The sequence below is a fragment of the Convolutriloba macropyga genome, chromosome 12, assembly GCF_964194025.1.
Source record: "Convolutriloba macropyga chromosome 12, txConMacr16.3, whole genome shotgun sequence".
Taxonomy (NCBI): domain Eukaryota; kingdom Metazoa; phylum Xenacoelomorpha; order Acoela; family Convolutidae; genus Convolutriloba; species Convolutriloba macropyga.
Window position 1 is genome coordinate 55,480,927 of NC_134479.1, and position 24,080 is coordinate 55,505,006.

Consider the following 24,080-nt stretch of genomic DNA (forward strand, 5'->3'; position numbering starts at 1 on the left):
AAAAAGTGGCCTATTTTAGAGCTCCTTTCTAAAAAAGGGCTGTTTTTGAACACTTTTGGAAAAAATTATTTTTAACTATTAGGTCGCACTATACAGCCCGATTTTGTAAAAAAAAGTTATTCCCACTTTTCTCAATGCGATAAACTGGACATTCGGCAATCTGTCTCGCGAAACGTAGCTTTTTACTCTAAAATTCGGTCTTTTTTGCTCATAGTTGGTATACCGAGCGATAAACGCCGTTGCCAAAGCAACATCCCTGTTATATGGATATACAATTCATTTTTCATCAGTAATAATTTTTTCATCTGCGAATTCGGACTCAATGAGTTTTTTGAAGTATTCGTCTCTACTGAACCTCGTTCCCCGGTAGAACCAAACAGAGCCATCCTTCTGAAATGAATCTGCGGCAAACAATCCCCAATTTTTTTATCATAACAAATTTTACAAAAAATTTATCTTGATCTGCATAGAGATATATCTCTACGTCATCTTTGTCCACTTTATCAAAACTCGGCAAATTTTGCTTCTCGTTTCTCTGCTTAGGTTCAATGAGTGAACTGAGCGTAGCAACGGTAATTGAGTTATCCAGTTCATCAAGTAAACACAATTCTTCGAGTGAAATATCAACTATTGTAAAAAATTTCTGAATCAAAATATTTGATTTTGAACTAAAATCAAAAATTTTTGTCAAAACCAGTTCAGTTTAACATCCGAGGATTTGCATTGGAATATATGACCCAAAAATATTGCCAACAACAGGTTTCCTGACTCATAAGGGCGTGCTTCGATCAGAAATCACAATAAAAACTAAATGAATGATGTGTTTTCAACAATAAAAACTCACATAATAACATCGCTACTACCCTACGAACAGGCTGTTTCACGGATTGAAACCCTAAAGCCCAGTAGAAAGCCCTGTTTCGACTTTTGTGGGAATAAATAACAAGTTTTTCACAAAAAAATCACCTCAGACAATTTTTTTGTATGATGCGCCCTTAATAATTTTTTTTTGGTAATATTATTACTGAAAAATTTTGAGCACCTTTGGGGCTCAAATTTTTTTTCTGTCGATGAAATTGCGCCTAATATCCTAATATATGTTCAAAATTTCATTCAAAAAAGTAGTCGGCTCGGGGTTGGCGGAGGGCGTATCATACAATGATATTTTAAAACCGGCCCGGGCGTATCATACATTTTACATTGTATGATACGACCTCAATAATTATTATTATTATTATTATTACTAATATTATTATTATATGCAAGATTTCACGTCTAAAAACCGTCCAAATCTTTACAAATGCAAAGCATTCGCCTCAATCCCGGCGAAAAACTAGGGTGATTTTTGTTGGTACCTTAAAGTAGGATCAAATAGTGTCACTCGTAACGGTAACCAAAAACTTGATATTCGCTGCTTTAGTTGTCTTCAGTTTTGATATCTACTTATTTATTTTGTTCACAATTTATGAGGAAATTCAAAACAAATGAAATCAAATTTCAAGACCTGAGCTACATTTTGTTTAGGTATTAGTGACCGTGTACAACCACAGCAAAAGAACATATGGTCAAGCAGTACCCAATCAAAACCGTCAAAGGACTATGGCCGTTACATTACCCAATTTACTGTTAATACCTTTATACGAACAACTCGAGTTGGCATTAACTGTACCATCTTGCTCTTGTTCGATAATTTGCTTGTATGGTAAACATGACACATTAAAATCTCACTTTTAATAAAAACAACACTCGCGCCGATTCAAGATAAGAAACGGTGCAATTTAGACAATACTTTTTCAAATTAGTAAAACTTCAAAGGAAATAAGTCACAGAAATTGAACCGCTTGCTCTGTCGGTTAAAAATAAAAACATTGACTTTGAAGAAATTTCAGAACCACGCTTTGGTTGCGTGGTACCGAAATCCTGTCGCCTTTACATACTAATCTGATCCTCTATATTTAATTGGATGCTAGGAGCTCCAACTACCCAAATTATGTTGAACAAATTTCGGCTGATCGATACCTTTTACAGAGAGATACAAAAGTGGTATCAATGAACATAGCCGTCAAATTGCCGGAAAATAGCCGCCATTGACCCGCTTGAAGTACATTGGGATTGAAACACAAAAATAAAAACATACCCTGCAGATTGCCGGAAAATAGCAGCCGTTGATTCCCATAACCAAGATTGGGATTGAAAGCAGAGAAAAACTAATGAACAAATGATTTTTGTACATAAACAATTTTAAAGTGCAAAATATTTTGGGTCATTTTGGAGCTGTTTTTTGGAGCAATGCGAAAAACATACTCCTGTTTTTTCGCAGTGAGAAGACACAGGGGCTAGTATCAATACCAATAAGCATTAGAGATGGTAACTAAGAACAAAGTTTGAGTAACAGGCATCTAAAATTGGGCTTTATGGGTTTATCCCGCTTCTATTTCTGATTTCGTTTTTGATAAAGACTCTGTTCATTGTGAATTGCTTTGCTGAGCAAATGCTGTCTAAAAACACTTTTAGCAGAATGAGAAAAGAGTGAAACTAACCTAGAGAAATCAAAAAGATTTCACGCAAAATGCTGAACAAGCTGTGAACTAAGGTAAAGCGAAAAAAAATTATTCGACGAAATAAAAAAACTAGGAGCACTATAATATCCGGCTGAGAAGTTGAGGCGGCTATTCAAAATAAGAGATAAAATTGGCAGAATTTTTCCAAGTTTCAGAAAATTTTTTATTTGCTCTGCAAATTCTGCACATTCGGTTAGATTCTAAAAATACACGTAATTCAGCTTCTGAACTGAAAGCTAAAGAGCATAAATCTGATGTCAGCTAGCAATCGCTTTAATGAACTTTGATAACCTATGCCTTTGCACTATGCCTTAATGACCGGGCTTATCCTGTTTTTGATCTTTTGATTTTGCTCTTCTGACAACCGTATTCACTACATTGCATAATTCAATGCGTGAAAGATCCATTCAGTTGAAACAGTGGGTGAGGTAAGACAGAGGTCAAAAGTGAAAATCGTGAGTCAAAACGAAAACCGTGATCAAAAGGTAAACCGAATTTAAAAAACCTTTTAAGGTCAGGACTTGTTAAAAAAAACAAGTCCTGACAGTTTGTTCAATGTTTAAAAGGACAAGAATTTTCATTGACTAAACAAAAAAAAACTAGACTTAGATTGGAATAAGACTGGATTGGGAAAAAATTGAAAAAACGTAAAAATGAAAATGCCGCATGTTAACACGGAACGGAGGATACCTTAATTATAGTATGGAATACCTAAAATAAAACTCAATTTAAGAGGAAACATTTATTCAAATAAGGTCTATCTGAACTAATTTCATTAGAAATTTTGAATTAACTGAAATGGAAAGAACTTGATATATTGCAAAAAATTTAAGGCAAAAACATTCATTTGATTAAAAAAAAATTAAAAAGGCATTCACCAAACCAAATTTCAGCCTGAAACCCATTTCCTCGGTCGCTAAAATAAATAAAACCTAAAAAATTATTGAAAAAATGCAAACATTAATGATATAAAGATCATTAAAAATCATTTCCGTTATAATAAAAATCAATCGATTAACTAAAATTCAAGCCTTAAAAATGTTTCATTGGCCTCTAAAATTGAAAACATGAAAAAAAGAAAAAAATCAGAGAAAACTGCTATGACACTAGTCCTAAAGTTTCCATGAACAACAAAAGAAATCAAACACATTGGTATAAACCGACATTTCGCATAGCGTAATAGCCATATAAACAACATAAAATCGTCAAAAACAAAAAAATGCTTCATTCAGGGCTCAAAAACAGCAAAGACTGACTCAATTTGAATTTAAACGCTCCCCGTAACTTCGGTAAATAACGCACCTTAGAGACTACCAAAGCCAGCTAAGGGGCTCTATTGCAATTTGATGCCCTCGAGCTTCAAAAAATGATCCCGATCCAAAGCTTGAAGTCATTGAAAAAGGTGTTAAAACATCTGAAAAAACAAAGCCGGAAAGCTCCACAACCGAGTTGAAGCAGACAATCACCAATGACCCAGCAATCCCCTTATTAATTTAAACGAGCCGACTAAATCATTCACTAATCATTTCGAAAAAATAACCAAGGAAAATTAAAAACATGAGCCAAAATTGATGTCTCGAAGCGAAAATGCCGCATGTTAACAAAAAACCACTAGCCAAAAAGAGAATTTGTTTCATACACCATTTTCTCTCTTCTTAAAAATTAGGATGAGAAAAGTTCACAGCGCAAATCCACAAACTTTTTCGCTCCACATCCTGTTTCGGAGTGACCAAAATCATTCTTTCAATCAGTTTCGACTTCGAAGTTCACGAAAATGTGTGAACAGATCTTTAAGAGACACCGCGCATCACAATTCAAATCCTTTGATTTGTAAAAAAAAATGAGAGCTCATAAATAATCGTCGAGAGGCTGAGCCCCGAAATTAAAATTTTCCCTTTGGTCTTTCACGATTCATAATGCAGACAATCACCAAGGACCTAGGAATCCACTTATTAACTTAAACGATCCAATTAAATCAATCACTTATCATTTCAAAAAAAATAACTGAGGAAAAGTAAAAACATCAGCCAAAATTGACCTCTGGAAAAAAATCTGATCCGTAAAATTTATTTCAGTTAAAATGGTCATGTAAAACCTTGAAGTGCCCAGCCTAAGTAACAGTACACCTTCATTCAAATAAAATAGGTCTAGATTAAATAGTGAACATGGAAAGCTATTGCGAAAAGCTTAATTTGAGAAAAAAAATTAGAACAATTTGAAACATAGCCGGCAGATTGCCGGAAAATAGCCGCGATAGACGCTTCTGGCCTTCCATGAATTGAAACAACCAAAGAAACAATATAGGCATATTCACCAAAGTCCGTTAGTAGACCACTAGATTTTTTGAGCTAGATACCTACTGTTATTTTTATGATACACATACGGTCTATAAGGAAACAGCCTTAAAATAACTTTTTCAAAATTGATTTTCGAAATCAAAAACTCAAGACTAATACTCAAGAATTAGGGCCTATAAGTTTGACACCACTTAGCTGCACACTATTGATCTTTAACTAGTAAATTTTCATGAAATAAAATTCCATAAGTGAATTGAGAAGTCATTTTTTTGAGTGAGGTAAGTCACGCAATCGACCTAAAAGCAGAAATGACGTCACGCAGACAACTTTTAGCTGCAAAGCATTAGAAGTCACTGAAGTCAATGAAAAAGTCAGGGTAAGACGAAACAAAAATCTGTTAGACGAAGTAGAAAAACATAGCTCAAGAAGTACTGAAATACAATCCAAAGAATTGAATGAAAAAATTGAAAACTAATGTACCTGACCAACAGATCAATTGAACAATCCAAAAACACAAAATAAAAGCTAAGAAATTAAAATAAAAACACTAAACAAAAATTAATCATCGCTATTAACTTTTTCAAAATTGATTTTCGAAATCAAAAACTCAAGACTAATACTCAAGAATTAGGGCCTATAAGTTTGACACCACTTAGATGCACACTATTGATCTTTAACTAGTAAATTTTCATGAAATAAAATTCCATAAGTGAATTGAGAAGTCATTTTTTTGAGTGAGGTAAGTCACGCAATCGACCTAAAAGCAGCAATGACGTCACGCAGACAACTTTTAGCTGCAAAGCATTAGAAGTCACTGAAGTCAATGAAAAAGTCAGGGTAAGACGAAACAAAAATCTGTTAGACGAAGTAGAAAAACATAGCTCAAGAAGTACTGAAATACAATCCAAAGAATTGAATGAAAAAATTGAAAACTAATGTACCTGACCAACAGATCAATTGAACAATTCAAAAACACAAAATAAAAGTTATGAAATTAAAATAAAAACACTAAACAAAAATTAATTATCGCTAGAACTCCTGAAGCTTTTGCCCTGAAGACAAATAATGATACCATATTAATTTACTCACGCACATGACTTGAAAGCGATCTATTTGCCACTAAAGGCAGATACACTCTAGAAATATGGCAAAAGATTCAAAAAAGCTGAAAACTTAAAAACTATAGTTCCTAAATTTCGCTGACAAATGTGAACAACCATTTTTTCCTGCAATTCTGTCCAGTAACTCATTTGCGAATTTTAAAAAGGTTTTGTTGGCCAGCAACGATCCTTTAACTCATAAAATGGCAAAAAATTTATAAACAATTCCAAATTTTAACAAAATCTTGCCAAACTTTGTAATATTAATAGCTTCAGAACCCTTTTCCGTCTGACGAGACAATCTGCTATCCTTATTTCGAGCATTAAATAGTGTCACTGGCTCATAAGGATCAATAAATATGGAATATTGAAAAATTTGAGAAAAATTAAAAAGAAAGAAAAATAACGAAAAATTGCAATAAATCGTGATATCGAAAAGTAGACGACCGAATTCCATTACCCCTAAAAATCATGCAGTAACATACTGTCAAACCCTTAAGGAGGTTTCCTGGCCTCTTAGGCCAAAAAAACAACAAAAGACAAATATTTTAGAAAAGCAGTTATTTTAAAATTACAAAAATTATTTCAAAAAAAATTGTCAGTTTTTATCAAAAAATTGCTTAATTCGTAACATTAAAAATCACGAAATTTTAAAATCACTTTAAAGACCTTGCAACCAAAAACTAAGCATTGACCAATTATTAGAGGAGAGTTTTTGGTCCTTGAACATGGAGAAACCTGAAAATGAAGAAAAACTTTCAAAAAACTTAAAAGCATGCAAATTCTATCAAAAAACTGCTAAAATTTGTGATATAAAAATGTCTACAACCATTTCAGGGCCAATAAAAAGTGATTAGTAGCTTATAACATAGCCCAAGAGGAGATTTCCTGGCTCCCGGTTCTCAAAATTTTGAAAAAGGATAATAAATGTTTAAAAGTTTGAAAAAAATGCAAGTTCTATTAAAAAAAAATGGTAAAGTTGGTGATGTTGAAAATCAAACCCTTACCACCAGAAATTATGCAGTAACCTACCTATTGTCAAACCCTAGTTCAGCTTCCTTGACCCTTAGGGCTAAAAAAAATCAAAAACAAATTCAAAAAATTCAAATTTACAAACCTCAATTTTAGAGTCGTCTAACAAAAATTTTGAAAATTAAAACATTGTTGCAAAAAAATTGCAACAAGTTGGGCTCAAAAAGTCCCAAAAACGAACTTTTCACCATGACCTACGGCCTTCTCATTAGCTGCCCCACTCTCAGCACTTTAAAGACAACTAAACGCGGCTGAGGGCCTCTAATGAAACTTGACGCCCGCTGAGCTTTACCGGTTTATCCCGTTTTGAAAAGCTCAAAGTCATGAAAAAAGGTGTAAAAAACTTTTACAAATTTTTTTTTTTAAAAAAAAGACAGAGCACCAATACAATCCAATTCTTGGATTGTAAAAAATAAGAGCGCAATAATAGCCGCCTGGAATTGCTGACGCTGCTATTAAAAATAAAGGAAAATTTAATTAGTTATCCATTTTCTTTAAAAAAGAACTCAAAATAAATATCAATCGAATCCAAAGACAACCTGAAACAGTAAGTTTGACCAAAAACATTCTACGGACGCCAAATTTACAAAAAAATGTTTAAAACTTCCAACAGGCGAAAAAGCTCAAAATTGCATCTAAAAGAATCTAGAACAAAAGTGTCCTTTGTGCAAAATTTTTTCATGCCTAATTTTCCCGCTCTCTCTGTCTTTCAGAATGATCCTTGAACAATAATCATTCTAAATTCTTTCTTTACTTGACTTTTGTTCAGCATATTGACGTAAACACTTGTTTTCACATGCAGCATTTGACTCCTTACACATCCTCTAACAATAGAAATCGCAGATTACAAAAAAAACATAGCAGGCCTGATTTACCAATCAAAGAACTGGGTTAACTTATGACCCGACAACTAAAATTTTGACAGCAACATGACCTAGACAGTCAACAAAGCCTCTGACACTATATGCGCAAAAATGAACGGAAAAAACACAATTAGAAAATTTCTTTCTCAGATTATTTGGTATAAACAGCCCTAAAAATAGCAATTTTTTTTAAAATAAGGACTCTGTGCGTCCTTCGAATGAGTACAAGACAACAACCTTTTGGAAATAATTACAGCCAAAGCAAAAAAAGAGGCCCAACTAAATAAAATGTGTAAATATCAAATGAGGCCAGACTAAGCCAAACTCATAACTACAAGCCAAAACCGTTAACCATTGCATGTCAACACTCTAAAAGTCATGAATTATTTTTTAGCAGTTCTAATGGCTAAAAAAAAAGGACATCAAAACTTCAAATAAAGGCAAAATTAACAAATTTGCTTACACCTTTCAAAAACAAATTGTATCTCAGTGAAAGAAAACATCAACTAAATTGTAGCCCAGCAAATACGCGAAATTACGCCACAATTGACGGCTAATAAAAATTATTGTTATTTTTGAGACTCAGCGATAAGACCACAAAATTTTTTAAAATAACTAATTTTTTTTAGAAAACGGGTGTCAAAAACGATTGCTAAGAACTTAATAGATCCAAGCGACTTAAGAGATAAACCTATTACCCACTAGGAAAGAGATAAAATTGGCCATTAGGGAGATTAATTAATAAAACAGCAATAAGTACAACAAATACTAACAATAATCAAAAATTCAGGAAAAAACGCTAAAAAATGACACAAAAATTAAGTTAAATTAGGCCTCTTTAGCAATCGATTAGACGGGCCAATACGAAGACTAGATTAGACAAGAAATTCAGCAAAAAAACTTGCAAACGTTAGATTCGGTGAAATTTTTTGAAAACAATGAAAGTCAAAGTCATATGGAGAATTATTTTTGAGCCTAAACACTTAAATCGATTGAAACAATTCATGTTAGCAACCTATTAGGCCTGTCCCCAATACGATTAAATGATTGGACAACTCAAAAAATTATACCAATTTAAATTATACCCATTTAATTACACCAAAACAAATAGTTTGAAAACCACCACACGCCAAAAACTCAAAAATTTAATTTCATTTACCGCTCAAACACAAACGAAGATACCGTCATTAATGATACTAGGTGGTAAGAAAACAAAATAATATTAAAAATGGGGAGCAAACATCAAATTTTCAATGACAAAGAGTCAAAGCAAAAAAGCATTAGCTGCCGGTGGATGAGTTCAAAAAATTGCAATTAGGTACCATTAGAACGCATATATATATTATTCATAGCACTAAAGATTAGAAACACTGAAGACAGCACTTAAATCGCCGCACGTGAAAAAAATTTCATTTTCAAAACCAAAAATTTGTTCAAATACCAACATCTAACTCCACTTCAAAGAAACTTGGAAAACATCGCGCCTCAAACTTAATCGCTTTTTCGCTCCCTTTACTGCTCCAACGTGATGAGAATCAAACTATTATTTGACTTCTACTCACGTGTAAAAGCCGAAAAAAGTGTGAACAGATCTTAAAAAGACAGCACACCAATACAATCCAAATACTTTGGATTGGAAAAACAGTTCGCCATTACTCCTCTTCGAGTCGTAGAAAGAAAAAGCACCAATAAAATCGAAATTAGTTGGATTGTAAAAAAAGACAGCACACTAATACAAGCCAAATATTTGGATTGTAAAGATATCCAAGAGAAAGCCAATATTAGCCCCAGCTATTGCTTTGAACAAGAAGTCCAATGGCAATTGAACAAAGAAGTCCAATCGGCAAAAAAAACAGCTAAATTTGGCTGAAATTAAGATTATGCGTAATTCAGATAAAACTAATAGTAATGAAAAAAATCGGAGATTTTACGTTGCGCAAAAAACTTTTCCACATAGCGCAAGTTTTTATTACGTCATCAATTTTCGCTTTAACGTCTAGCTGTCTTATGAGCCGTTCTAGCTGTCGCCAAACTCAAGCCGGCAAACATAACATGCAGAAAAGCAAAACTCTTCGAAACGTAACAAAAACGTTGCCGAAAACAAGTCGAAGCCTCAACCTTTTCCATACACTATCACTAAACCACGATATCATAAGGGACAAACGCAAATATGGTGAGCACTTATTTTTGACGTGACATACAAATTAACATCAAAAGCACTGTTTTTACAAGTGCAATTGTTGATTCTCCTAGAGCTCACCTAACCTCCAGAAAAATTGCTAAACGATATTGTACAGAATGCCTACCAGTTTATCCCGTTTTTGAAGACGGGAAGTCTGCGTAAATTACTCAACCGAAAAGTTCTAAAAAACAGACGAAACGGTCGAGCAAAAATGTTGCATGAAAAACGCATACACGTTTACAATAATTGCTTCAAACTTCGTTTGAGATTACTTAAACATAACCAATGAACGTCTGGCGAATTGCTCTCAAACGACCAGCGAGAAGAAGGCTTCGGTGGTAGCCAGCTGGAGCTTAAGGATGCTAGCACTAGGTGGAAGGGAGGGATAGCGGAGCTCGGATCTCACGGGTGGGATGTCGACGAGGCACGAGGGGGTGGACGGGGGTAGAAATTGTCAGGTGGAGGAGCGTGCGAAGATGAGTGCTAAGGGGGAGGGGGTGACTGGTGCAGGGGGGGGGGGGGGGGGGGTTGAACACTAAGAAACACCCTTCACATCATGAACTTGTGTCTCCTCAACAGTTTCGGTGAATCGCCTACTTAGAGAGTCTCAATTCTCTAAGAGAGTTGCTCAGCCTCTTAATTCTCTCCGGGCTTTACCTTTTTATCCCAGTTTTGAGGATAAAAACTAAAACACTCGAAACAAACCCGTCAAATGAAAAATTGCATAAAACGACAGCAGGGCTAATATCACTGCTGTAAACTACCTTTGAAAGCAACTAATAAAATAATTAAAAATTGTGGGGGGGATTTAAACATTATCTACACGTGGAAATATAATTCTCCGAAGTCATTTCATTTTCTTTCCCAAAAGCTGCAACCTTTATTCAAGCACTAACGAAAAGCGTAAAAGAAAAACATAGTTGGCAGATTGCCAGAAAATAGCCGCAATAGATTCGAAGATCGGCAGTCTAAAAAAACAGTAAAAAAGACGACCAAAAAATTCGTCTTTTCATTGAAGGCTGATCTGTTATATTTTGATTAAAAATCTGTATAAGTTATTGCTGCCTCTATTAGCAGATATTAGCCTCTATCTCAAATAACCTTCATTTAGAGTGATACACACCCCTTTGACCTTATCTCTTTGAATTAAAGTAAGTAAAAGTCAATTTCAAAGTGAGGAAGTCATTTTTGAGAGTGAGGTAAGTCAAGTGTGACCAAAAACTTAATCACGCGCATGAACAAAAAAACTCGCTCCACTAAGAGCGAAAAATGACCTCACACATGCAATTCAGTTAAAATTGCATGAACGAATGAACAAAAAGTGGCTGTGACGTCATATGGTCGTAACAAAAATCATGACGACGAAATAAAAAAACATAGCAGGACAAGTCCTGACGTACAATTCAATTTTCATTGACTAAACAAAAAACTAGACCTTGAATGAACTTTGAGTGGATTGGGAAAACCATTTAAAAAAAAATCCGATCCAAAAAATTGAAAAAAACAGTAAAAACCAAAGTAAAAACGCCGCATGTGAACAAAAAACCACTAGCGAGAAAGCGAATTTTTGTTCAAACACCAATTCTCACTCTACTTTAAAATTAGAGCGAAAAAATTTCACGCCGCAAAACCACTCACTTTTTCGCTCCATTTCCTGTTTCGGCGTGACCAAAATCACTACTCCAATTTGACTTCAAAAATCATGAAAATGTGTGAACAGATCTTAAAAAAAAAAGACAGCGCCCCAATACAATTCAAATTCTTTGAATTGTAAAAACCAAGAGAAGGCCAATAATAGCCCCAGCTATCTCTGTGCGGCTATTGATGAACAAAGATTTTGCAGAACAATTTGTCAGAAACAACTGAAAAAAGTCTATATACAGTTTACATGCCAACAATTCATCATAGAAATTTATACATCAAGTAGTAAATTCAAAAGAAGGGCTTTTATGATGAAATTCTTTCACAAATGCCTTATAAGGCCATTTGTGAAACGCAATAAGGGCTTTCAAAACCATTTTACTATCAAACGAATAGTACTATTTCTCCTTAAAGCTCCTTCAAATAATAATTGTAGAAAACCTGTCAATATAAAATAGATAGGTGGACCCAAACTCTTTCACTGAAAAAAATTATTGAAAAACATTTGAGAGCACTTTGCCCGCCAGTTGTTTGAGAGCACTTCGCCCGCCATCTAACGACGGGCGAAGTGCTCTCAAACAACTGGCGAACCGTTGGCTTCAACAGTAGCTGGCTGCAACTCAGGGAGGCCAACTTGAGCTCAATTGCAGGGGATATAATGTTTATCATGGTGAGGGGGTTGGTCAAGAGTGCGGAACTACGGCTGGAGGAGAGGCGGCGGGAGTGAAAGTGATGTTGAATGAATGTCCTCAAAACATAAACCTACTAACGTCGGATGACTTGCTCTCGAACGACAGGCTGGAAGCAATTCAATTTAGGGGTAGGGCTTAGAAATCTGTTGTGTGCAAAAATCTGTTGGGACCTAATAGAGGTTCGAACCATCGCTCTCCTGGATAGCTCAGAGATCTTAACCCCATGTCTACAACCACGCTTTTACTCATCCGCTAACAATCACTTTTATTTAAGCAACAAATATCATTTCAGAATGCGATCAGTCGATATCACTGCAAGTGAAGCTTGAAAAAGTCACCTGAGAAGTCACAGAATGTTCTAGAAAATAGACTCAAAATTGGTCAAGCAAAAATTGTGCATAAAAACATTGCCGGTAGAATACCGGAAACAGCGCGAAGAGTCCTGCAATAAAAACTGTTTCAATTAATCCTACCCATTTCAGAAATATCAAAAGAAATACAAACATTGCAATATGTAGCTGGCAACAACCAATTTTTATAGTTTGGAATGTGGGTCGGTGGGGGGAGGGCGCGGGGGTAGGTATGTGGGAGGAGAGAAGGGGTAGGCAATAGGCATCATCCCGGTACACAAGAAGGGGAAACCGAAAGAAGATCCAGGGAGTTACCGACCCGTAGCCCTCACAAGCTGTATTGCCAAACTGATGGAGCGAATGGTCGTAACGAGGATCGTCTATCTGCTTGAGTCGAAGAAGATTCTCGCACCTTGCCAAGCAGGATTTCGGAAAAACAGGAGCACCGAAGAGCAAATCGCCCGTATCGTCCAAGATGCTTTTGACGGACTGGAGGAAAAGAAGCCCAAGAGATCAGTAGTTACCTTGCTGGACTTCAGCAGAGCGTATGACAGAGTATGGAAAAATGCGCTATACCTGAAGATGCAGAAGTCCGGAATCCCAACTTGCTTGACAAGATGGACAAAAGCTTTCTTGGACGACCGACGAGGACGAGTACTGTGGAATGAAAAACTGAGCTCGGAACGGGTCTTCAGAGAAGGACTGCCGCAGGGATCAGTCATGGCACCCACACTCTGGCTCATTTACTGTAACGATCTGCCGGGAGAGATAGAGGAGGCATCTGCATCAGTGGCAGTGAGCCAGTTTGCCGACGACACAGCATTAATGGCCACCTCGAGGTCGCTGGACGAAGCAAAAGAGGCCCTTCAACCAGCCCTTACAGCGACGGAACGTTGGTGCAGGAAATGGAAAGTGCTCATGAGTGCAGAGAAATGCAACTACACCATCATAACCCTCGACCCAGCGGAGAATAATGCAAAAAAGAAATTAAAGCTGCTGATCGGAGAAAATGAGATTCCATATTGCAAAAACCCTGTCTTCCTAGGCATCAAGCTTGACCCACAACTGACATTCCGAGAACATGCCAAGGACGTGGCAAGGAAGATGGCAACGAGGCGAAAAGCACTACAAGCAATCGCAAACAAGAACACAGGAGCAACACAGCGCAACCTACGTACGGCATATATAGCAACCACAAGAGCGGTGGCGGACTATGCTAGCAGTACGTGGATGAACATGGCACAACCATCGACAAGGGATTTTATGGAGAGCCAGCAAAACAAATGTGCTAGAGTTGTTTCCGGTTGTCTACATCCTACTAGCCAACAAGAACTCCTTGCGTGCGCCGAACTGGAGCCCTTAAGAATCATCGCCAAAAAGCGAGCAGGATGCCTACGTGAGAAGATGCTAAGATTGGACGAGGGAGTACCGGCACACGGCACAGCGAGCAGAAACACAATACCAAGACTGAGGAGCAAAACACACGAAGCATGGAAGAAGACCGGGAAGAGGAAGTCTGCCGACGACCAGCGAGAATTCCGTGGGAGCTTCAGGAGGATTGCACTGGAACCCGAGAGTGCAACGAAGCTCGACACAATGGACCGAGAGCCTCTTGTTGTAGCAGACAGCCCGCCCTGGGAACAGCGCCCCCACCAGGCCTCCTTTCACACCGACCTTACGAGGAGACTGAAAAGAAACGATGAGGATACAGAGAAAAGAAAGATAACCGAAGAGTTTCTTGCGTCACTCCCTCCCTGTGACACACAGGTTTGGACAGATGGATCAGTGGACAAAGGACACGGTGGGGCTGGAGCAGTTGTCATCAGAGAATCGGGAAGAGAGGAACTGAAGACAAGCGCAGGATTATTCTGCTCCTCCTTCACGGCCGAGATGACAGCAATCAACATGACCTTAGAACATCTTCAGCGCAACTGGACACCACAAACGGTCAGGATACTCACCGACTCACTATCAGCAGTGGAACGTTTGGAAGAAGGACCGGAAAAACAAAGGTGCAGTTTAGGTAGACAAATCTGGAGCAAGTTAGCCGTATGCCCTGGAACCCAGATAGTTTGGATCCCTTCGCACTGTGGAGTACAAGGCAACGAAGAGGCCGACCGAGTAGCAAATGCCGCCACAACACTGGAACCAGAAAAGAGGCCAATCACTCTTCAAACGGCGACGACCGCTATCAAATTGGACGCAAGGAGGGAAACTCTGAAGTTCTACGCAGGTGCAGCCAGGATCTTCAAAGCGAGGAAGCTTGACAGGAGAAGAGACCAAACCATATGGAACCAACTCATGTCAGGCCACAGCCTGCTAGACAGGGCAACCCTCAGAAGATTTGGGGCGACAGAATCGGACCGTTGCCCTGACTGCGACGAACCCCACACTGCTGAACACGTCATGAAGGTTTGTCAACGAGGGGCGAGCCTACGACATCGGATGATGGGAAACGAGGAGCCAAAAGACCACTTTATCAATAACCCAAGGAACCTAATCAAATTGGTGAAATACGCGGGGATTTATCCATATTAGCCCGGGAGGGGCTACACGGATCCTGAAGAAGAAGAAGAAGAAGTAGGCAATAGGTGCGAATTAGGTATGGGGTAAAGGTCGGGTGTAGGTGGGTAGGAGTGACTTTTTTAAGAGTTCCAAAATCTCGAAGTAACTTTTTTAAGAGTTCCAAATTACTATATATTACGAACTGAGCTACTGTATAGGTCCAATGTTCAAAAAAAGAAGTCAGCGCTCCAAAACAAAAGTCAATGCTCGAAAACAAAAGTCAAAGTTCAAGTCATGAACAAACATGCGTCAACTTTAGTAAGGCTCTAAGAAAACTGGTCAGTGACTTAATGCCCTTCGAGCATTACATTTTCATCGCGTTCTTGATGACGAAACGTTAAAACGTCAGAGAAAAAATCGGTCGATCCAAAAATTTGAAGACCAGCAATACTTTTATTACTGCTACCGTCGTTTGAGAGCAATTAATGAAAAAATTTTCTCTCGCTAAGGAAAAGCGTTCGTCATTGCAATTTCACTCTTTCATAGGTCAAAGCATGAAGAAAATCAATTCCTGTGAAAAATAAAACGAGAGAAAATCAATACTGCTATTGGAGTCATAAAAACCTAGATGCGACCAATAAGTTGATGACGTCGGATGTTCTTTTTACGTGATACACAATTACTTTTCAAGATACTTACGCAAGAGCAATTAAAGCCTCCACACTTTCAGGAGCAATTGAGTGCAGTTTAGTTGCCACCACATCCAACGCGTGAGAATTTTTAACCAGGAACAACAAATGACAATACTTCGTCATTCCTGTCAAGATGTACGGATCCTTTCTCCTAGCTTCTGCAAAATTAGCCCTTGCATGCTCGTATTGACCGACGTTGTATTGGCAAATAGCAATAGTTGATAACAGCATTGCGGGTGTAGCACCAATTGAGTTCTGAATATTAGTTGTAATTTGTTGCAATTGTGTTAAATACCTCTCGTTTGGAACCATGAAGTCCATCGCTTGTAATTTCACCCAATTTGTCACCCATTCGGTGTAAACTGAGTTCAATTTCTGGTCGATGAGCGCTTTATCAATTACAAAGCAGAGATCTTTGATCAGGTCACCGTTTATAGGCGCTAACTCTCTCAGATATGTGATTATGATTGATAGTGCAATAGGCCATTGCTTGAGGAAATCTAGCAAATCGGTAACAGCTTCCATTCGAGACGTCGAATTCGCTAAATTTCCGGCATTCTGTTTAGTCATAACTTGCAGTATCAATACTTGAACTTTCAAAGTCCTCGACTCTACAGGAATAGTCAATAATGATTGCATTGCCGCCGAGTAATTACTTCGGGCAATTTGGGTTTTCGCAAGGTTGAAATAAAAATCAGCGCCCAGCATTGGACTGGTCGTAAGATCAGGCTTCTCGATTCTTTCGTTTGAACACCCAGTGTCAACGTCAGAACCAATGATATCATGATTCGATGATGAACCAGTGGTGCTCTCGGTTGACTTGGAATCGAACCTAGACTGATGATTGCGCAAGGAGCATTTATTAAATTGGAGTGCTTTTTTGAAAATCAGCTCAGCTTTCTCGTACTGCTTCATTTCGTGCAGGGCCTCGGCTGAAAAAGACAAAACTTAGTGCCACAAAATTAACAAATTGATATAACAATACACCTATCAAAAACAGAACTTTGGATTCAAACGTCAAAATAGAAATTAAATTTTTTAAATAAAACTTTGAGGTCTGGGGTCTAATTTTCTACATTTGGATTATTTGATACCTGATTTTAGATAATTAGCTTTAAAACAAAACCGACTAATGTTGGCTTCCAGCTGCGGCTTTGAGATGCTAGAATAGCGGGGGTCCACACAGTCAGGTGGAGGAGGGGGACTGGTGGTGCGCTGGGGAGGGGGGTTGGTGGTGACTAGGGAGGGGGGGGGGGGGGGGGGGGGATTTAAGAATCAGAGCCGCATTTCACATAATGACTCCGTAATTTTGAGAACAAAAAGTCAAATAACTCAGAGGAAAAATCGGTCAAGCGAAAAAACATTACAGACCACAAGACTAACATAAATGCTACAGACATCGTTTGAGAGCAATTAAACAGGGAGGCACTCAGTACTTCCGTAAATCTGAGATGATTACATGATATTAGCCAAAAGAAGATTTAAAACCTTTGAAACGCCCAATAGCAAAATCTGTGTTTCATGAAAAAATGTTGTGTTTGGTGATGCTTTGAAGATGGTGTTTTGTGAAGAACGGATTTCCAATATTATAGATTCTGCAGATTTTAAGACGAAAGAAATCATTGAAGCTTTGGTTTCCCAATTTGAAAGGTACTAAAACTTCAAATTCAATTATGACAAGCTGACCGCTTGCCATCTTGACAGTGGAAAGGAATGTTTCTTTTTCAATTTGTGGGAAATTATCGCACTCTTTTTCGACGAAAAGATGAGAATTGAGGGGCATATCGAAAATTTACGTAAGGTGGCGTATATCCATCCATTGGTATTAGTGCATATAGAAGAAATATGTGCCTTAAGTGGCTTCTTTAGTTTTTGACTGTTGAAGGGAAAGTTTTGATTACGTTCTATATTCTGATTTCTGGCTGCACATTCAAATGCTGAATGATTTGGATACCCACAAATTTCACAAAACATTCCACAGATAACAGGCTGTTGCGGATAACAGGCAAGTACGGTCCTGTAGGAGTTTGTATATCGGTTCCATTAGTCATTGAATGATATCTATCGTTGATGAGATAAGTAGGGTTGTTGATTTTCGTTACAGTTAAAGAATCTTGTTGGTCGTTTGGAAGTTTCCAGCCCATTATCCTCTAAACCTAGGTGCCTGCCCTCGAAAACGTTGCATTGCATATTTTAATTGTGAAACAAGTGCCTGATTGAGCTGTTGTAACCTCCTCTGAAACTACTAAAGGGTCAATAATGTTAGCTATAGTATCCACAAGAAGATTCCTCAAAAGTTTTCTTGAAAATTTGGCAGGAAATTATCAGTCATGTGGGCATTCTGTTGATCTTGAAAGCTTGAAATTGTACTTATTGAAGAATCTCGCATGACTTCAACTGTATGATTTCCTCTTGAATGTGATTTTAGTCTATTAGCATGATCTGTAAAATGCTTTTTGAGAGCTGATTGAGATATTAAGATCATTTGATAGGGTGTTAATTAAGAGTTCCCATACTGATTCATTGATTTCATTTAATCCGTGCTCTGGATAATCATACTTCCTGTATAATTCACCAATTGCTATATTGCGTCTTGCGAGAATACACCGGTGGCTGCTGGATCTATTGGGGCAACCGTTGAAGATTTGGCTTCGGATATGTACGGATTGCTTTTCTTTGTATATCTACAAGAACTTTTTCTCGTATATCCTTGTTTGGATCAAATTTTTCTTTTTTAAGCTTACGTACGGGTACCTCTTGGACTTGCAAACTGCAGAAATGATTTCACAGACCATCCAAGCTGATATTCAGTTCTCGTCGAGTCACCACTGGAACATTCTGAAGGAATCGCACGGCATTGTTCCAAAGATGTAGCTGTAGGAAATTAGCCTAACCGGGATCGAGTGCTGCGACTGCTACATAGACGCGAGATAACTGCTCGAAATTGCTGGAAGTCTTCTTTTTTACTTCCACTGATAGGTTCGACTTTTACTTGAGCATACGCCATTTATGATCCGTTTCTTTATGAGTAATTAATTAACAAAAATTGTTTGACTTGGGTTAAAGAAAATTCTTTCACTTCTCGCATTCCAACTTGCTTGAATATCATTTAACATGGTCTCAGATGTCTGTTTATCTGTTCTCACGTACTGATCGAGAACAAATTATTGCTGTGATAAATTTACTGAGATAATAAAAATGTATCCAAGTTTGAAGAGTCGATGAAGTTTCTCAAAAATTGAAGTGATATATAGAACACAAAACAAATAGTAGTTTAGCCTAATTGTTGTGATAAACTTATTAAATAGAGAACGAACATGACTACTTCTCAGAGTGAAGACGCACAACACATAACTATTTCACCGAGTAAAGACGCACAAAAGATGCCAGATCTAAGATACCACGATCAAACACCTCTCGCAAAAGCAGACAACAAGCGTCTATGTAGTGCATTGAGCCCGGAAGACAATGAAAGTGACCTTACTAAAACGGTTCAAGAAGCAATTCAAACAGCAGTAGCTTCGTCAATGCCCGATATTATGAAAACGATTCAAGATCAACTGACTACGAAAATCAAAGCCGCCGTTGATGAGAGCCTTAACAGTTTGAGAGAAGACATCACTAGGGAATTTAAAGAAACAGTTTTTTTACGCCGAAGAAAGAAGTGACCTGAAAGCTAAATGGGAAAGTGAAATGCTGGAATCGTACAACAGACGAGAGAATGTGCGAATAATTGGTATGCCCGAAAGTTCTGCAGATGTTATGGACAGAGTTGTTGATCTTACTAGTTTACTTGATGCTGAGGTTAGTGCAAAACGATATCTCTATTGCTCATCCAGTGCCGACTAAGAAGCCAGGTCCACGTCCTCTGATTGTTCGTTTCTCCCGGAGAGTTGCGAAAGTAAATTTATTAAGAAACAAGAAAAATCTGGAAAATTTCGACAAACTGAAGAACGTTCGAATTTTTGAAGACATGACTGCGCCTAGACTGAAGTTTTTTAATTTAATGAAGGGTGACAACAACATCGAGAAAGTTTGGTCAAGAGAAGGAACATTACACTACGTCAAAGCTGGAGGTGACAATAGAGTTTATAAAATCAATTCCCTATATGATGGTGGTCAAGCGTTGGGATACGACTTTTATACTGTACAGAGCTGCTTTAAAGATACTCGAGTTTTTATCAGAAAAAGTCAAGAATCTGGATCCTAATCTCTTTCTCCCTCCTAGTGCTATTATACCAACTACTATGTCTATATTAACTGTGAATGTTCGGTCGTTAAAAAAACATCTGGATTTGGAAGCACTTGTTCATAGTCTTGAGTCTCCACCAAATGTAATATGTCTCACCGAAACTTGGTTAACTGATAACGATGACATCGATTCCTTATTGGTTCCTGGCTATAAGAATTATGCAATTAAGAATAGAAACACACATGGCGGAGGAGTGATGATACAAATTCAGGATTCCATGTCCTTGTTAGAAACACATTCAACAGATATGGAAGAGACCCTTCTTGTCTCATTAGAGTATAAAAAGTACAGCTTTAAATTGGCTACTGTCTATAATCCACCAAGAACAAATAAACTAAAATTCGTCGAAAAATTGGATAATTTTTTGAATGAGTTAACGTCCTTAAACTGCCCTACAGTTATAACTCGTGATTTCAACATTGACATTCATGTAAAGAACCAATTACAATCTAATTAATTATGTACAATATCTTCTAATGATTTTGAGCTTGCCAATCTGGAAACTACCAGGGAAACTTCTAACTCCGCAACTTGTCTAGACCACTTTATATATCAAAATTTGGCCAGCCCTGATTTTAGTGTACTAACTCATGAAAACTTTTTTAGTGTACTAACTCATGAAAACTCGGATCATTATCCTATCCTAATGAAGTGGCCAATTAATGTTGATACTGAACAAAACTATCTGCCGTTTAGAGACATATAAAAAAGAGCTTTATAAAAATCAAGAGCTTTATTAAAAAAATCAAGAGCAACTGTCGAACTACTTAATTGACTTAGACTGGAGCCTGAGGAATCGATGTCACTTTTTAGAATCTGATAGTACCAATGAATTATTTACTAAATTCAACAACGTTTTCCTGGAAACCACTAACAAGTATGCTGATCTGAAATGCTTGACCGATAAAAAGTCTAAGATACCGAAGTGGTTTACCAACTCACTTAAAAACTTGCGCTTGGTTTACCAACTCACTTAAAAACTAACAACAAAAATAAAGCACATCGAAACATGAAACAAAATCCGCAAAATAATGAGGCAGCGACAAAATTCAAATTATTACGCAACAAGTTTTAAACATGTGTCAAAAAAGCTAAAAAAGATTTTTATAGACAAAAATTTGAATCATGTATGGGAGACTCAAGGCAAACATATAAGTTAATCAATGATATAAAAGGAACTAATCGCAAAAGTTCGCAAGTACCGGTGCTAAACTCATGTAGTGACCGTTGCACTGATTCCAGCAGCGCTGACATTGCAGAGCAGTTTAACACATTCTTCACCAATGTTGGTCCGATGTTGAAAGAAAGAATCAAAACATGTTCCTTTACCTGAGATGAACGAAGTTAACCACTCCATGTATCTAAAACCAATAACCATTGACGAGGTAAGAGAAATCATTGAAAATCTAGACAATGAATTTTCATCCGGTGATGATGATATCTCTAATGTCATAGTAAAGTTATCATCAAATATCACGATTCCATACCTAACTCAGGTAATCAATAAATCATTTGAAGAAGGAATGTTTCCCGATGATCTGAAAAAGGCTAAAGTAATTCCCCTTCACAAGGATGGATCAAAACTAGATGAAAATAACTACAGACCAATTTCTCTTCTAATTGTTTGGAGTAAAATTATAGAACGTGCTTTGTTCATTCGCATATATGCCTACATGGAATATCATAATTTGCTTTTCAATAAGCAATTTGGGTTTCGTGCCAAACACAGTACAATTGACGCTCTTGTTGAATTAGTCGAAAAAATAAGATTGAATTGCCCAAATGTAAAAGCTATCTGTTTCTTTCTTGATCTTAAAAAAGCTTTTGATACCATTGAGCACGATATCTTATTAAAAAAGATCGAAAACACTGGTATAAGGGGCCCAGCTTTAAGTTGGATAACATCATACTTAAATGGGAGACAGCAGCGGGTTATTGTTAATGGGGCCTGTTCATCGTGGAATTCCATAGTTTGTGGGGTTCCACAAGGCTCAATTTTGGGTCCGTTATTGTTCCTCATTTATATGAATGATCTGCCAACAGTTTGCAAATCTCTTGATGTTATTTTATTTGCGGATGATACATCAATAATTGGTTGATTGCTAAAAAGTTAATACTAAATATGGAAAAAACCGTACAAAAGAATATAGGGAACAAAAATAGTGCTTCCAAATCAGTGTTTAAGTTTGGTGATGTTTTTATTGAAGTTGGAAATCTTTGTAAGTATCTCGGAATTTTGGTAGATAGTAAGTTAAGTTTTCATATAGAATAATATATTAAATCACATATAGAATATATTAAGAAAAGACTCTCAAAACAGTGTGGTATTATATGTAAGCTGCGTCACTATGTACCCCGAAAACAGTTAATTGATTACTACCGATGCATTGTTAACCCAATAATTCAATACGGTATTTTGGTATATGGCTGTTGCAGTTATTCGTCGCTTTTACCTATCTACAATCTGCAGAAAAAAATTCATTTACTTGTCAGGAATTTCCAGGAGGAAATTGTCAGGTAGTTCCAGGGACATGTTTATCTCTAATGAATTGCTAACAGTATTCGAGTTTCATTTATATGAGCTGCTGAAATTTGTCCTGAAATCATTGAAAAAGATGCATAGCGAAACTTATCTAAATGAACTCTTTGAATATGAGCATAGTACACTAGAAGGTCTACCAAAAATTACCTAAAAATTCCCTCCTTTAAAAAGCAGTTTGAGCGATCCTCTTTCATATCGTTGTGCAAGGTTTTTTAACATACTGAGAAAGAATGAAGTTCTAGCACAAAATATTGAAGACGAAAATTGGCAAAAAATATCGCAATTTTATCATTAATTCAAAGAAAGTTATTTGCTGAATAATGAGGAGCTAGTATCCTATTTTTTAAATAATTTTTTTCTCTTTTCTTTTCCATGAACTCCTGTCAAAAATTGTTCCGGCACTTACTTCGTAAGTGCCGAGGTTTCAAAAATGGTATTATTTTTGCAAAATAACGAAGCCTACACATAGAAAATCGACGAAGAAAATCGAACTGCAGAAAATTTTTTTTAATTTAATACATAGTAGCTAGGAATCAACGTCTCTCTCGTTAGCAAAGACACAGTGTTAGTCGTTCTTCCGATTAAGCATTGTTCCTTGTTCATGTCTCTATGACAGCGTTCTGAGGTTTGTTTGCCTAGGCGTTGGCACCGGTGACCTGGTCATGGAATGTTAAATATTTAACTGTAACTATTTAACTTTAGCCAGGGCAGATACTAGGTGGGTTTAATAACCCCGTCTATCTGTCCTCTCCGAGATACGTTTTGTTGTTATGTTATATGATTAAGTAAATGTTTTAATTAAATTGATTTAATTTGCTGTCTAATATTTGGAGAAATTTATTCTTTCTTTCTTTCTTTACTAGAAACCGGCATAAAACCAACAAGGGCGTCTTGTTAGGGATGTAAACCTGTTACTTATGGCCTTAGTTGTCCGTAGTCCGGGCGAGAATCCAGAACAAGGCGCTGCGAGTCTGCCAAACTGCCACAAGGTTAGTTAAGTCTAAAGCTTACCCACAAAAACAGCGCAAAGATGATATGTTTTCTTGTATTGACATTTGATGTCGTGATGATTCATTTGCTTATTTAAGCTGTCATGCATTGGATCAAATTGTTGATGCAAACATTGTGTCGACTGTGCAAAACTGGATGCTCTTCCGCTCAAGGCGCTACAGATACAAAGTAGGTGTTGAATTCTCCAACTCTGTCACTGTGTATTATACCGTGTGTGGTTGGTAAAATCTTTAGGTTGGTGTTATTCGGAAAAACCTGAGCAGTTTGGCCTATCTTCAACTACGGCAGGCATGGGCTTCCTCTTTTCTCTATTTTCAAGGATGGTTAGTTTTGCAATATTTAATTGTTTACGGTTTCAAT

At 37.1% G+C, this 24,080-nt stretch overlaps 2 protein-coding genes across 2 annotated transcripts; one reads left to right on the forward strand and one right to left on the reverse strand.

Annotated features, from left to right (window-relative positions):
* Positions 1–13,069: 13,069 nt before the first annotated feature.
* Positions 13,070–15,256, forward strand: LOC142350552 (uncharacterized). Its single transcript, XM_075402402.1, has one exon. The coding sequence runs from the start codon at positions 13,070–13,072 to the stop codon at positions 15,254–15,256; it is 2,187 nt and encodes a 728-aa protein (XP_075258517.1).
* Positions 15,257–15,918: 662 nt separating this feature from the next.
* Positions 15,919–18,059, reverse strand: LOC142350553 (uncharacterized). The gene is made up of 2 exons (XM_075402403.1): positions 17,870–18,059; positions 15,919–16,847 (listed from the first exon to the last, which is right to left on the reverse strand). Exons 1-2 carry the CDS (start codon positions 18,057–18,059, stop codon positions 15,919–15,921), a joined length of 1,119 nt encoding a protein of 372 aa, XP_075258518.1.
* Between the last annotated feature and the right edge of the window lie 6,021 nt (positions 18,060–24,080).